This window comes from Anas platyrhynchos, chromosome 8 (assembly GCF_047663525.1).
Source record: "Anas platyrhynchos isolate ZD024472 breed Pekin duck chromosome 8, IASCAAS_PekinDuck_T2T, whole genome shotgun sequence".
Classification (NCBI taxonomy): Eukaryota; Metazoa; Chordata; class Aves; order Anseriformes; family Anatidae; genus Anas; species Anas platyrhynchos.
The window spans coordinates 18478304-18494539 of NC_092594.1; the positions used below are offsets into that span (position 1 = coordinate 18478304).

At 46.9% G+C, this 16236-nt stretch overlaps 1 protein-coding gene across 6 annotated transcripts in view; it reads left to right on the top strand.

Annotated features, from left to right (window-relative positions):
- Window positions 1–16236, top strand: part of ACBD6 (acyl-CoA binding domain containing 6) — a 72299-nt gene that overhangs the window by 9806 nt on the left and 46257 nt on the right. For all 6 annotated transcript variants that reach the window (XR_011811067.1, XM_072041876.1, XM_072041877.1 and 3 more), the window contains exon 4: window positions 13647–13729. Coding sequence is in view for 5 of the 6 variants with exons in the window: in XM_072041876.1 (XP_071897977.1) it covers window positions 13647–13729 (83 nt within the window). In the remaining variant the exon portion in view is untranslated. The remainder of the gene's footprint in view (window positions 1–13646; window positions 13730–16236) is intronic.

Consider the following 16236-nt stretch of genomic DNA (forward strand, 5'->3'; position numbering starts at 1 on the left):
GTCTCAGCTGTATGCTTGGGCATTGATGGCGCTCAACATTTTTGAGGCATTCTTAGCGGTGATATTTGCTTTTCCACACTCTAATCTCCCTGGCATGTATTTGGTGTCATGGAAATCCCCAGTGGATTTACACCTCTGGATGTTTCAGACCTCACATCAGCACGGGAGTTGGGTCTGCCCACAGGCATGGACCACGCCGAGGCAGGAGCAGGATAGCACTCAGCACCCCAAGCGAGTCCCTTTTGCAAGGGACGGGCTGGAGGTGTGCACAGCACGTGCAGCGAGGCAGTTGGGAGCTGTTATTGATCGTTTCTTGTAACAAGATGGTTCTATGGCACGGCTTGGACAATAAAAATAAATAATAAAGAAAGCATCCAGATCTGCTCATCAGTTTTAGCCTTCCATTTGCTGATTGCAGTTTTGGCATCTCTTGATTCTAAATATTTTCTTCTGCTATTTCTTATATTGCACATTTACCAGTTCAATCTCAACAACCTGTCATGCGACTAACTTCAGCGGGGCACCCTTCCCTGAACCATTGCAGAGGCCTTCTGTCTGTTTGCTTTGACAGCTGAAGTTCACAGGAGGTGTTCGTGATTTTCTATATGTGTATGAGGAAAAAAAATGGGCATTTTAACTTATTTAACTAACTGTAATTCAACCTCATCCATAATGCACAAAGATTTCCACTGTGTAACAAGGGAAGTTGCATCTTAGGAATCCCAACAGCAGAGATGCATCTCTAAGGAGAGCAGAAATAGAGCCTGAGCTCTAAGAAAATAAACGTTTGCCAAATGTCTTCTAAGTTCTCAGAGGTTTGAAATTCCAGTGCTGATGTTTACGGGGAGGAAAGCTGTTTTTCACCTATTGTCCCGTGCTTTGTTTGGGAAGAGGAAGATTGATTTCTCTGCACTCTGGACCAAGTAGTCAGCAGGAGTAAAATACCTCTGTCGCTGCTGGCGTGTGGGAGTACTGAGTCGTGGCAGTCGGAGCAGCCAGGAGACAACCCCTGGGATTAGGCAGCCCGTCTCATAAAAAGGAAAACAAACTGCAGAGCGAAGAAAAAAGCAAAAGCACCATCGCTTGCAGGCTCAGAGCAGTCCCGAAAGCTGGAAAGCCTGCAGGTGAAATGCAGATGGATCTGTTCAGTGGCCAGTGGGTGTTTTTGCAGGGAGTACTGCAGGGGGCAATATTTGCTCGGGTGGGCGGCCAGTTGCCCTGTTCCCTCCTCCTCCATTGCTGTAGAAATAACCTTTCCTTGCCACATTTTAAATGCAACAGGCAAGTTGAGGGAAACTAAAACATGGCAAAGCGGGATTTGTAACTCAGGGATACAGTGGAAGGTGAAATAACTTCTAGGCTTGTAGCGGAGCTGCGTGTGTACGTCACAGGAGGTTGCACCAGGTATTACCAAAGTGTTTTAACAATTGATTTAAATTGATGACCCTCTTGTATTTAAGTATCACTTCCAAGGCAGTTTAGGTTTTGTGCAGTGTCTCAAATGCAAACTGTATCCAAGTATGTTAACAGGCATTTTGAAATCCAGACCTGATTTTTTTTTTTTTTTTTAAATATAAACTTGGGCTCAGTGCTCAAATTTGTCCTCTTCGTGTCCGTCCAGAGCACGAAGCTTTGCTCTTTTGCAGTCTGTAGGTTTTATATTTGGTCAGCTTCTGAGAACTACATTAGCAAATGGTAAATCATATTATGTAGTTTTAGATCGAAATATGCAGATTTCCTGCAGGCTGACAATTTCTTCTGGAAATTCAGAAATGCATTGGAAAAACTGGTCTGTAAACAAAACGAGCGCGCCCATCGTGTTTTCCTGTTTTGTCTATCAGTCAAACAGATGTCACCCTCAATAATCTGTCCAAGCAGCCACTCTTTGGGGTTGGGAAAGAGAAGCAGGGTGGCGTAGGCAGGATTACAAGGGGGATGGGAAGAGCTGGAAGGAGAAGACCTGTTTGGGTCTCTTGCCTGTCGCAAGCAGCAGTGTGTTCAGGCACCTGCTGTGTGCTTAGTTTGGGTTAAGGTCTCAATTTATTTCTTTTGTAGTATAAAACTAATGTAACTGCATCAGGTGGTGTGGGGCTATGTGGAATTATGGCTGTGCTCCTTAAAGCTTGCCTCCCTGCACCGTGCTAATGCAGCACGCCGGGGAGAGGAGCCTCCTGTGTGCTGCACAGCAGTGCTGCTGGTGTCCTTGCTCCTCTCCGTCCCCATTTCTTTCTGGGCTTTTGCAGGTCTTTGTGTGCCAGTTCGTGCCCGGTGAGTCTTTTGTTTGACTCTGTTTGGTTTTGTTTCACCCAAATGTCAGTAATTGTTCTGGACAATAAAAATGGTAACAAAATGCTGAAAACAGGCAGTGCTGCTTGCTAGCTGTTTTGAAAGCTCCCACCTCAATGGATGGCCACTCCGCAAGATGCAAATCACTGAGATAATTCATAAACTAATCAGACTTTCTCCTTGTAAAAAGCAAATAAGTAAATCAAGGGCACAACAGCAAGCCTATATGTATTTTTAATTGTCTTTAACAAAGAAGAAAACACTAGGAAATTTTTAAAACAAAACCAAACAAATCCCTGTGATCCACCCCAGACTCTGGGGCGTGCGGTGCCCTGTGGGTTTGGGCAGCCTTACAAACTGCAGAGTTGCTTGTTTTTCTTTTTTTTTCAGCCCAGCTCAGGTATGTTCGTTTGCTGTATGTCCCGAGAGAGTTAGATCTTGACACCCAGGATGGTTCTTCTGCCCTGCTGCCTTTTGCAGCTGTGCGAGGGGCAGGGGCAGCCTCCAGGCGCAGGGAGGCAGTGGGTGGTGCAGCCTGTGCCGTGCCATTCATGTGCCCCTTACTCTAACACACAAGCCAGCAGGCAGAGCAACCCATTTTATTTCATCAGACTTGGGGAAATAGCAGTTCTTTGGCTGTACAAGTTAAGCCTTAAATGCTTTGCTTTTGGCGCGGTTTCTTTTTTCACTGTTTTCTTGTTCCTCGTGCACAATGCAGTACAATATCACACTGCAAACACCAAATACATTTCCCAGTTCTTTTGAAATTAAGGTGAATAATGCTGTACCCCTTACTGCTTATTTATCTTCTAATGTCAATGCTTCATTATTTTAGTTTTGAAGTATTTGATAGAGGTCCTTCTCGTAAACCAAAGTGTCCATGAGTCATTTGCTACCTTGCTGTCTCTTTGCAGATGTAAGTGCCTTTAGCAGCTGTATTCATGCAAGAAAGCCCAACTCCGGCATACCAAGTAGGAGGCAGCGTGTTGTTTACCTGCTTTGTTATGACTGCTGTGCTCTGAGCAGCAGCTGGAAACTCAGCTTCCTCTTTATATTTACTGCTGTTAAAAGCAGCGCAGGCTGATGGGCAGTCAGAGTCCTCGCTCGGGGCTGTGCAGACAGCACTGCCAGCCATCGGGCTGTGTTTGTTGAGGTGAGGGAGGGGATTGATAGGCAGCCCGTGCAATTTCTGCTCAGAACAACAGCAGCAGAGGTGGATGCTGGCAGCTGTTCGCCATGAACCCACGTGAGGATGAGGATGGAGCTGGCGGATGTCCCACAGGTGCTTGGTTCTGGCAAGTCACTCATACTCACTTGTGGGGCTGCCAGCACCAGGGTCTGCCCGGGGACATGCGTGGTAGGTGAGGTCTCCTTTCTCTGCAGCTGCATTTCTCTGTAGCACAAAACAAAACGCCAGATCCAGAGTGAGATTTTTCAGGTCTTTGGACTCCTGGTTCTGACAGGCTGTGCGTAAGTGAAGAAGTTGAAAAGAGCAAGTGTCTTCTACTGGAAATAGAAGCAGCTGGAACATGTGTTGGTTTCCTACCCCCTGGGAGCCTGTTGGATTGTTCTCTTTGATTTTACATCTCCGTGGAAATTTATAGTCCTAGCACCTTTTATTTATGACGTTGCAGTCCTCGGTCAAGCAGTTGATTGAAATACAGCAGTGCCAAGCCGCGAGCCTCTATTTTAGAAAGATTGAAGTTTAGAAAGCAAAGCAGCAATGCAAAGCCGTGTATTGAAAGCTGCACTGGAATCCTGTACAGAGGCTGTCTGGGCTGCTGTATTCCCAAACTTCTTTAAAGTAAAGAATTTCCAGGACAAGGATTTATACCTTTTCGCTCTGCTACTAGTTAAGCCACCTGGTGTTGCTGAAAACATGCTGCTTAGCAGATACACAATCTTACTAGCTCTGCTAACTTCTGCATATAAGAATATTCGTCCATATTTTTCCAGCTCACATCAGCAGTGTCAATGCGCAGTGCTGTTAGTGTAGTGTGTGCAGCATCATATAGTCTCTTGCTCAGGAGGTCAGGAATGTAGTAGTAGTTGTCTTCTGGGACTACAAGCAAGAAATTAGAGGGCTTATCATTTTTAGCTGCCAGTGCAGAGGCTTTGGTTAAACACTTAAGTGAAGAGGAAATAGTTTTCCTTTTGAATATGTCTCTGAATTAATTTCTATCACCTCGCTTTAATTTATATAAAAAGAAATCTTGTGCTATTTTGAAACTTACTGAGGAAAAATAATAATTAGGGATGTGTCTCTGCTTGCTGCTGCCGAGTGCTGCTGCAGCATAGTGATGTGTGTGGCGTCCTGACGTCGTGGTTCCTGGCTTGCTGGTGGATTAAAACATTGCATCCTAGCCAGATACACCACAGGCAACTGGAGAGGGGAAAAAAAAAAGTAAAGTAAATAAATTCAAACTACTGGCATCCAGTGATGACAGGATGTAGCAGAACGAGGCAAGGTAATTGATTGTGGAACTCTGCACAGCAGGGACCTGGTTGCTTTTTTCTTTCCTCCTTAATAGATGCCCAGAAGTAACCCATGTTGCTGTATGGCTGCAGTGCACAGGGAGCAGTGCGGGGTTCTGTGATCCCACAGCTGTGGGACTGCAGGCAGAATTTCTTCTGGGGGACACAGCTGAGCTCTGGGGTCTTAAAACTCCCACTTGAATGCGTGCTTCCTGGCTGAGAGAGCATCTCAGTACCTGAGAAGGACGACTGGATTGGGTTTATGTTGCTGCCAGTCCTCTGCTGAAGGCTGCTGCTGTTTCAGCTGAGTTGATAGGTGGATGGCTGCTCATACTTCCAGGTGAGCCCAAGATCTTGGCTTAAATTGAGAAGGCGAGAGTGAATAAAGATGTCAGACTGCAAGCTGAAGTGGCACGGACAACCAGGTATTGCCCTCTGCCATTTCTGCCTGGAGAGGTGGTGATTTCTGGCAAGGAAGGGCTTTGATTGCCACGTGCAGTTGTTCTCATTCATTGCAGACAAACGGCAGTGCTGCTTCTCCCCACCAACAAAAACGGGGATAGTGCAAGTGTTGGAAAGCTTGTTCTTATGGAGTGGCTGTGAACCTGAGAGCAGGAATGAGCAGCGTCGGTGTGGCATGAGAAGCAACTCTACCTGCAGTCAAACCTCAAGCAAGGACTCTGCTGGCCTTCATTTGGAGACTCTGGACTTCATTTAAGTGAGCTGGTAAACGAAGCTTTCAGCAGCCGTGGGTAGTGGTAGGATTTGGGGATCTGGGGGGGCTGCAGCCTTGCTGTTAGTGCACGAGTGGCACAGAGCCAGCATGGTGCTGCCACAGGGGTAGTGGGAGGCAGAACAGCAGCCTGAGTGTAACAGGGTGCTTGGGAGGGGAGGAAAACCAGACAGAAACCTGCAAGCATTGGCAGGAGAGGTGGGGAGGACCAGGGGGTAAGAGGTGCTTTCTCTGCTCAGAGTTCCTGCAGGCTTCCTGAGCAGCAGGGAACGGACATCCACACACCCCAAAGTCTTCCTGCAGTGCCCAGAAATGAGAAGAGCCTGGCTTAGAGCCACCAAACCCTGTTGCCTTGGGTAGGGAGGCAAGGTGGTGACGGAGGTTGGGAGGAGCAGGGCCAGCATCCTCTGCTTGCGCCACGAGGCGGGCGTTTGGGACATGGGTTTGGGTCGCGCCGTGGCTTCCTCAGGAGCTCGTGGCAGCTCTCATCAAAGTGCTGCTCCGGTTTTGGCCAGCAAGCCGCCAGGCTCTGCTCGCAGCTTGACTGTTTTAAATGGGGAAGGGTGCAACCTCTAATTAAAAAATCCTATTTTTCAAACTAATTGAAGCTGTTGCGGAACTTTAAACTCGCTGCGTCAGAGGCTGTTAAAAAAATCAGGGACTTGGATGGAAGCTGTGGGTTGATTTCACCGTGGAGCACATAACGCCTTGATTTTTGGGTGCAGAGCTGTAGACATTTACCTGGTGGTGTTCAGACAGGGGAGGGTCCCTGTACCCTCCTGCTTTGTGTGGCTGGGTTTAAAAGAGAGAACGTGTTAATAATAGTAATAAAAAACCAGATGATTTTAGTTAGGAGAAAATAGCTGTCGTTGCTTGGTGTATAACCCAACCTATAGAATAATTAAGCTGTTGCTTTTGTGAAAGTGCAGCTTTCTGGGTTAGAAAGAGGCTCAGTGGTTATGTTTAGTTTGCTCTTTACATGAAATATCAGGGAGGCATTGGGTGGAATTACTGGAGATGAAGTTTCTGTTTAGCTGTTAGCTAACACATGGGTTAATGTTGGTAAATGCTGTTTGTTTCTTAACACTGGAAAAAATTGTCCTTTAAAAGACCGTGTATTATCTGGGACTTAGATGCTTGGGCTTAAAATAGGAAAGCTGGCACTCCTTACATGTCTGTAGAGCTCCCCATCAGTATTTTGAGCTGAGTTATCCAGCTCCAAGGCAGGCAGTCTTGGGCTCAGTGTTTGTACACATCTCTGAAGGCTGAGCAGCGCCGCTGCATCCAGATCCTGCTGAGCCCGAGCCTTACCCCGGTGCCTTCAGCAGCCTCCTGCTGCCACCCTTTGATCCTTCCCCAGCCCGGCTCAGCGGGGACAGGGACTGCCAAATATCTCTCCGTTCTGTCACTTCTTTGTCTGCAGAGCTCGTAAATCCAGCCTCTGCCTTTACGACCCGGATCTGCTGGAGGCAAGATTTCCGTGGCGGTGGTCGGGCGGTCCAGGAACTGCGGTCCCCAGCAAGCAGGGGATGAATCCCACAACAGGCAGGCTGGGCACGGGGGCAGATGTCCTGGCACTGCCGTGTTGCTCAAATTTAGGGTGGCTTCAGAGCATGAGCTGCATCCCACGCAGCCTTTCAGTCTTTTCAGTTTGGCTCGGGACATACTTCTTGCCCAAACAAACGTCTCTTTTAATCTGTACAGATGAATGCCTTGGATTAAATTGACCAGAGAAACGGCAATTACAGTAAAGGCTGTTTGTACGTATGCCTTGGGCTGCTGTGCCTGGGCACTTGGGGATTATTTTTTTATATGGTCAACGTGACAGAAGTGATCGATTGCTTCCAGGGCTGAGGATGCAGGGCGCTGTGCTCCTGGTTTCTGCCTCCCGTCGGCGGGCTGCATGCTGGCCCCGTGCTTCACCTACTGGGCTGTGGACCTGGGGAGTCCGCAGGTGACTGCAGCAGACACAAAAAGGAGCTGAGGAAAAGCAAGTCTGCCATCACTCCTGCTGTTCTCACCTGTGGACCTCCTTTTCCATTAAAAAAAAAGCTCCACACACCAAAAAAATGTTGTGAACCGCTGCATGAGGTTTCTTGGCTGAGCATATTATTTCATGTCATGCAAATGTTAAAATGTAGACAGTGAGTCATGAAATCAGAGCTGCTAGCAACAGTAAAACTTGCTCAGAGTTAATGCTAAGCATTTTACGTTTATTTCCCCTCCCCTGACTGTCTTTACTACTAATTTCCAACTGTGTTGATGGTACAGTTTTTAATTAACTCATTAAATGAGTAATCTTCGAGGCTTTGCCTAAGATTGCGGGTCTGTTAAACTATGCAACACGACGACATTAATTATAGTGTGTTTGTTTTTATCTTCCGAATATAATCAGGAAAATATTTCTTCCGTCTTGGATTGTGTTTATAGGAGGAAATTCCGCAATGGGATTTAAAAGAACCAGAAACCTTTTTTTTTTTTTAATGTAGCCGTTAATGGAATTTTAACTAAACTGTCTCTGCAATATTTAAAAAACAAAAAACAACCAAAACCCATTATCCTGGGGAATGTACTGCTGTTTTTTTTTTTTTTCCTAGGACAGCGTGCTCAAATTGTACAGCTCCTCAGTGGTCTGTTGAAGATGCTCCAGGAGCTGAGTCATGTGCATTCGCCGGCCGAGCTGCTGCTCGGAGCCAAGGAGGGTTGTTGGGAGAGGAATATTAAAACCCGCAGTTTCTGACGGGCATTAGTAGGGCTGGTTCACGAGAGGCAGCTTTACAGAAGAGCTTAGCAGTGTATTTTTATCTTGTTTGCATCTAGCTGGCCGCCACCACTCCGTAGAGTGGTGAGGAATGCTGAGCTCATACTTTTTAGCAGGGAAGGGAGGATTTTTATGAATGCTACTGAAGCATTTAATTTAGTGCCTAATCTTGCAGACAGTCATTTTCGTTTTCCTTTGGCAGCGTCGCCCCTGAAGGGTTAATATTTACCGAGTAGTGTGAAGTTCAGCCAGGCCGAGAAGATACAGGTGGAAAATACCTTCGGAGGAGCACATCGCTTGTCCTCATTTCATGCCTCATTAGCTGCCCCGTCCTGCATTGTTATGGGGTCAGGAGCAGCCACACGCTTGGGGGAGAGGGGACATCTCCTCCCATCCCCGGACCACCTGCGTTTGGGGTGCAGCTCAGCCTCCTCCTCATCGCTCTCCTGGCACTGGCCTCGGCTAGTAAAGGGAAAGACGGCAGCAATTATGGCACACACAATTAACGAGCTTCTAATCTCCAGCCTTGCGTGTAATTGCTGCTGTCAAATACAATTAGTGTCTGCCCAAGTTCCCTTCCCAGGGGGATAGCCGGGCCATGACACAGGGGGAGAGGAGGGAGGGGATGGCTGAAACTTTAGGAGAGTTTACATTTTCTTGTTGCCTCCCTAATAATCCTCGCCCCTCAAATGGTGTGCAGAAATGTTAATCCGGTGCATTTAGGGGACGTGGTAACCAGCACAGCACTCCTTGAGGTCTACCCCTGGGTTAGCTCTGAGGCGTCTTCTGTCAAATTTGTCGCCTGAGACAATGCCAGCTTAATTACAATTCAATCAGCACGCTTCAAGGGTTTGCTGCTGACTTCGTGCGAGCCTGAGGGGGTTAGAGGACGATGCCTGTCCCGTCGTGGCAGCTGAGGCTGGAACAACTGATCATCTCCTGGGTGTACTTTGGGCAGGTTGGACTCAGGATGAGTTTTCTCCTGCTGCCACCAAGCAAACCTCCATGGATGCCCAGAGCTCACAGCTCCTCCAGGCTCAGGACCCTTAGGGCCACGTAGGAAGGGACGTAGGAAGATTGGTGCAGAGCAAGCATTGATGGAAGCCTCTGGGCTGTGTATTCACCTCTGCGGGAACACTTCAGGAAAGTTTTTATTGTAATGACCTTACTGGGGGTGTTTCTTGTCTCCTTCCCATGTGCCAGGTAGTGCTGCTCCTCTACACAAAACTTGTCAGAGGTCTAATTTTATTCTGAATAAAGTTAGGATGTCCTATATTTAACTCTTGCCTACAATCTAGCTTTTCTGTTATATTACAGCTTAACAAACAAACAAAAAAAACACGTGCTATTCTTGCTGCTCTGCTGTGTCTTTGTAGGACTTGTGTACCTTTTCTTCAGTCACCCATAAAACAGCTGTGTGGGACGGGGCCCAGTGCAGCCCCAGTAATCCCCCAGTAAGCTCCCTCGCATCCCTGCAGCGAGTGCTGGCACAGGAGGGCAGTGAGGCACCAGAAGGGCCCTTGGATGTGGCACGTTGTGAGATCTGTGGCAGCCTGCTTTGTGTACATCCAAACAAATCCTGGGCTCCGAGACAAGAAGCAATAAATCCCTGCCCTAGCTTCAGGGATCCAGCGAGAGGTTAACCTGCCAAACCACCCACTTGACAGGAAATTACCTCTCTCTTATGCTTTTCCTCCTGCTGCCCAAAAAGGCAGGAGGAAAAATGGATCATGCTGTAATCACGGGAGACTTTTAAGACCAAAACCGAAGGTGAACACAAAACCCCTGCAAAGAAAATGTTTGCCTCTGTAATTGCTTTTCGTTTCCATAATGCTTAGTAGGATAAAACTATCTTCTTTCTCCTTTCTTTTTCAATCACAATTAGACTTTAATGTTGTTAAAGCTTATAAGTGAGTTTGAGCTACTGTCTTCCTGAAGAAAAGATGGAGCTGAAATTGTCAGTGAGACATTGGACAGGGTTTTTTAATGTGTCTGTCATTATATGTTAACCTCTGAACTGGGACACGATGTCTGGTTTATGGCTGACAACAATTTAAAGGTATACATCTTGACATCGTGGATAAAGGAAGAAGGGGGAGTGGGGCAAAAAATGAATTAATGATGTTAGCAAATATTAGTCCCCGTATTTCCATTTTGTTCCGAAAGTGGTTGTCAGGCTTTGAGGCTGCCTGGAGCAGCATTGTCCGTGACAGGCAGTCAGGAGGCGAGCGTAGCTTGAATCGAGCCGGTCTTTTATTGACAAATACAGTGCCTGGAGGCAGGGATGAGGATGCTCTGCTGTCCCTTTCAGCACAAGTGTGGCTTTTCTCCTGCGGCAGAGCTCCCCGTGCTGCCCCGTGAAGGCATTGCCAGTCAGGGGGCTTGAAAATGCCTCTAATGAGTGCGTTTGCTGCATGCAGAAGCACGCGTTTGCCCATGATTTATGCTGGCTTCGGTCAACCAGATCCACCTGCTGAAGTTAACTGTCAAGAGTAAAAGTGACTTCGCTGTCAGCCATAAGGGTACGCAAGCAGCAAAGAATCAATCAGCAATAATTAGGGGTAAACGTGGGAAATGCCAGTGCCTCTTAAGGCATTTCTTCACCCCTTTACCGCCTCTTCCTGGATCTCTTCTGTGACACTGCTTGTTCTTCAGCATGTGAGTGCAATCCTCCAGGACTTCTTGCCGTGCTGCTTCAAGTTCCCCTATATCCCCAGTTCTTTAACCAGCACCTTGAGAGCAGTTCCTTCATGCCCATGGGGCACGTTGTAATTTTGCCTTTTTCTCCAGCATCTCCTACATGGTCCTGACTGCAGATAATACAGCTGGCATCTGTCTCGGATTCAGATTGCGAATTCTGGGAGCCTGGGATGGTGTTATTTCTTAGCTCTCATTAGTTACACGTGTAGCTGCAGTGCTTCGGCCTGTGCTGCCAGCGGTGAAAGAAATGGAGCTGGCTTAATTGAGAGCTACATAGTTAATTATTGGGGCCTTTTTTAACGGAGGAGAGGGAATTTGCAGCGTCAGTTTTTAATTTCATTGTGGCTCGCACGGTAACTCACTGCCTGCCATCCGTCTGCGTGTGACGTCTGCTTTATCTTTCCAGCCCGAAGAGCCCTCGTTCAGCGTAGGAATGCCAGGAGATTAAGAAAGGGATCTGCAACAGGGACACTTCGGCTGGTATGAGCAGCAAATAACACCACCGGGGTGGCTCGGAGCAAGCAGCTGCTCCTGTCCCACCTCTTGCATTACCCGCCTGGCTTGCCACGTCGCGTTTGGATGCCGTGGCACAGGTACTGGCTGAGCTCATGGCATAGGCAAGGCGTGAAGGGTGGCTGGAAGGCACCCAGTTCCAATCTGCATCAAGGCTGCCTTACCGGCGCTCCGGGGAAGAAGCGTGGCTCCTGGCCTGGCCAGATTCCCCTGGGGAAATCCGGGGCGATGATGGATGTTGGACCGCGGGGCTGTTTTTAATGGCTTTGCAGAGGAGAGGCACGTGCTGAATCCTGAGAGGCGAGCCGAGCCGTTTGCTGGGCATTTTTCATGAATTTGTTCTCCATATTGAGGGCCGTGATGGAAGAAACTGGGTTCAGCATTCACAAATGGGATATTGAGTTCCCCGCTCCTGGCTGAAAGAGAGGAGATAAAAGCGACTTGGACAAAGCAACCTGTGCACGGATTGAGAGCTAGGGAAGTTTTTGCGTGAGCGTTTTTGGGAAAGCCTTTATCGCTGAGTTTCCTGCTGACCTTAGGTGTACTCGATCAAGAAGATTAATCTTTGGTGGAAATGCATTGGTTGCGCAAAGAGGGGGGACTTAATCCAAGAAACCTTTTCTTACGATTTGTGCCTCGAGAAGGATGAAATGCATTCGCTCGAGTGTTGCTTCTGACTTTGAAAAAAGCAACCACCGAAAAGTGGTAGTGGGAAGAAAGGGAAGAATATAGATTAAAAATTTCCCTGTAGCTTCTGGAACTGGTGGAAAGGCCATCGGCCCCCAGCATCCAAGGAGATCGGCTGGTTGTGAACGTAGCTTCATTTTATAGAAATAGCTCTCCCGTGCAATAGCAGATGATCTGAAATTAATTTTCTTTATAAGTGGTGTGGAAATAATTGGTGGACAGGAAGGTTCTCTGCTGAATAATTTTTTAAGAGGGGCACTGCACTGTGGAGACTCCAAAGCCCTTTTGCTTCAGGAAGGAGGAACTTCGTGTCACCTTTTACTCTAAATTAGAGAAAGCCAACTTGCCATGGAAGAGCCTTCAAAGCCAATTTCCCTTCCATTTTTTCTTTTAAAAAAGGTTGTCTGAGATATCTGCGAACCCAAATATTATGGCTTTGGGCTAGCACGGGAGAGCTGAAAGGTGGAGTTGGTGGGTTTGAGCCAGGAAGAGTGGAAATTTATTATGGGGGAAAAGCAAATTTGTTTAAAATAAAAGCAACTTAGGGAGCAGGAAGAAAGGCAAATTTAAGCATGTTTTACTTTAAAAAATCAACATCTTCCTGGGTAGATTTATGATGAGGCAGCAACATTTTTGGTGTAGTCAGCAATGTATTGCATCCACCAAGAGAGGGCTCGAGGTTGGGCCAGCTTTCTTTCGCTTCTCTGCTTTTATTCAGCTTGGGTATGATAATCCCTTGTCACGGAAGGCGAGGGAGCTGTCCTCTGCCAGCAGCATCTTGCACTTAATGGGCTGCTCTCGTAAGGAATTACTGCTGTGAATTGCAAACCAGTTTCGCCCGCTCACCTAAGGACCAAGATACTGGACTCCCTGGAAAAAATCAGGGCTTCTGGTGTCCTGCTGAGAGGGTCGGGCTCTCGGACAGCCCTGCTGAAAATCTGCCATCAGGTTAGAGGCAGGCAGTCGGAGAGCCCAGACTGCAGGAGGTTTTTGCAGAGGGAGGCCTGAGGCTGCGCATCGATCAATCAGCTCTAATTGTTCGCTTCTATTACGGTGGGGATCATTCAGAATCCTAGAGTTCCTGGGAGTCAATCATTTGGAAATGCTGCCCATTATAGAAATTTAATTTTAAATCTATATTAAATAGATTTACAAAGGCAAGCTTTGCAGTCTAGTAACGTAACATTATGCTGCCGCACAGAGCCTCGGCTTTCGGGTCCTTGGGGGCCGTGGCTGAGAGCACTGCGGTGCGGAGGCAACGCCAGCGGGGCGACGAGGCCACTACACACACCTCTGGGTGACCAAGCTGGCCATGCTCAAGGGAACATCAATCCCAGTTTGCCCAGAGATGCACCCAGCTTTTCTGGACGGCGTGGGGTCATGGGATGCGGTCTGCCATGCAGATAAGGCATCCAGGGGGCTCTCATCCCCGGGGCTGGGAGATGGAGGGGTGGCAGGTGGATGCTGGACCAATCTTTCTTTTTCTTTCAGACAACAGAGAAGAGAGGGAAAGAAAGCAAAACTGCATTTGGAGGCCCAGTTGTCAGCTCGTTGTATCAAGAAGAAACAATCAGGTGATTATCTCTGCTGCACTTGAGTTAAAAACAGTGTTTTCTGATGTCGTCTTGTACAGCTTTTTTTTTTTTTTAATATCACACAAGTGTGGTGGCAACTACAACAGGATAATAAATGACAGGAAAGAACTTTTCAGGTCCATAATCATTTAAATCAATAACTCTCTGTATCATTGCCAGGTACTAACCTTTCCCTAGTGCGAGATGTGGGGGAAGGGCAAGGCTTCCCATTTTTCAGTTATATGGCTGAAAAAGCCTAATATTGGCTTTTTTAATAGAAAGCTATTCAGACACCACCTTTCTCAAATATTTATTTCTTTACCAATATATTCATTAAGGATTGTTCAGTGAAGGTTTTAATATTGGACAGTGTTTGCCTTCAGGGAGAGTTTGCACCCTATATCAAATTAATTTTTTTCCAGCTTCTGCAGCTAGCGTAGCAGAAATGCATTCACTGAAGTAGAATGGCTGCTATTTAAAAACTGTCAAGGTGCAAGTAGTAAGTGACATTAGCTACTGAATAAGGACAGCTGTTGGTGGTTTTTTTCCTGTTTCAAACTACTAAACTTCTAATCACGGGAGTAATATTAACTCCAATACATAAATGATTGCCTGGAGAATCTTTGAGAATGTGGCATCATTTTTAGTTAAAATGAACAGTCAGAGAAGACTAAATGTTTGAGCAGTGTTTGCTGTCACGTTGCAGTTACCCATTTATGTGTTTGTGATCCCATTTGTTTTATTGTATGCCTTGCATCATTTCAGTCCCAGGAAATTAGAAGATAAACACTGTTTTCTCTACACACCCCCTCCCAGGCTGGCTGGGAATTTTCCCAAAGTGTTAAAACTCTAACGCAGCATTTCTTTGACTTGTCGCAAACTCATAAAAAATAAATCTTGAGCTGGTGGCTTCAAACCTTTTGCAAGGAGCTCGGGTAGATGTCCTGAGTAAGCAAACACGGCGGCAGCAGTGGGCATTGCAGTGTGCTGCACGGCAAGAGGGAACAGTTGGCCAGGAGCAGCCTTTCCAACCTGGCTCGGGGAGCCAACACGTCCTTAACTTGTCCCTGGACATTGACCAGAGCTGGGCAAGTATGACGTTGGTTTAACAAACTGCTTGAGGAATAGCACTTCTGCTAGCCACAAGCTCCTTTTTCTTCCCTGCTCTGTCAGTAGGGGTCTCGGCTCACGTCCTTGATGGCACAGTTTGACCTTGTGGTTTGGATTCTGTCTGAGCTGTTCCTTCAGGAGTTGAACATATCAGTGCTGCACAGCGTTGAAATGAAACGAAATGTTTATTCCTACAGTTCTTTCAGAGTTGTGACTATCCCAGGTATTGCCTGTGGCCCTTCTTGATCACGAAATGCAGCCCAATATACAGGAAAACAGGTTTTGTCCTGGTTAGCTTAACTGGTCTCAATCTTCTCTTTGTATTTTTGTTTTCATTCCTATGAGAACATGGCTCATGAAGGACTTGAAGGTGACTGCAGCTCCAAATACTTTTTTTCAAACATACCACGTGGAAAGCAGTGCACTGTGTGGGTATCAGTGCCCTGATAGCTGTGGTCTCGTACAGCATAGCTGTAATCCTTACAAACTTCAGCTATGGATGGATGTATCCACTGACACAGCTGGTAGAGTGAGATTCTGCCGAAAGGGAGTTACAAGAAGTCTCTTCACGCTGCTCGCAGAACAGAAACTCGGCTGGTCCTTTAGCAGTGCTTGGCTAGTAGGCATCAACATCCTCACCTGTAAGATGGGGAGTGAGTCTCACCCATAGAATTGCACTGGTACAAAATCTGAAAGCAAATGAAGCTAAGAAGGATGGCTCTGGACATTTAATTTGGTATCCAAATGTATTTAGAGCATAGAAGTGATTTAGTTTGTTAATACCACCTCAGGGGTGGGGAAAGCAGAAGAAGAAAGAAAACTTAATGCCCTGAGCCAGCAAAATTCTGCGTGTTGGTAATTAGCAGTAAGTGGGTGCTAGTTCATAGCCTAAGATCTGAGAAAAGAAACCTGTTTGTGGACTCAGTTGTCAATGGTGAGCCTTACCGAGCCTTTACAACAAGCCTGCAAAAATTGGAATATAAATCAATCCACTTTAGTCTCTGTTTCCCTGAGCTGTTGATGGGATAAATATTTCCCAGTTACGGGGTCACTTTAAGAAAGCCCAGAACGAGGGAAAATCTTATTTTGTGTATTAAAAACTAAAACTCGAGTCCTCACCAGCCTTGGGTTCTGACAGACTGCTGAAAGCAATGAATCTCTTAGCAGGCAGCACCGAGCCAAGTACAGCCTGCCGTGTGCCCTTTAGGATTCAGCTGATGCGAAGGCAGAGAAAGGCTGTCTAATTCATCTGGAGCCCAGCATCTTCACCACCTCGCCGTGCACTAGCAGATAGACAAGAATAAGAATGCAAGTGCAGAGTTTTAAAGGTTCACCTAAGCAGATCCACGTAATTTATTCTTACCAGAAGCTTTTGAGCAGTTTAACAAATGATTACA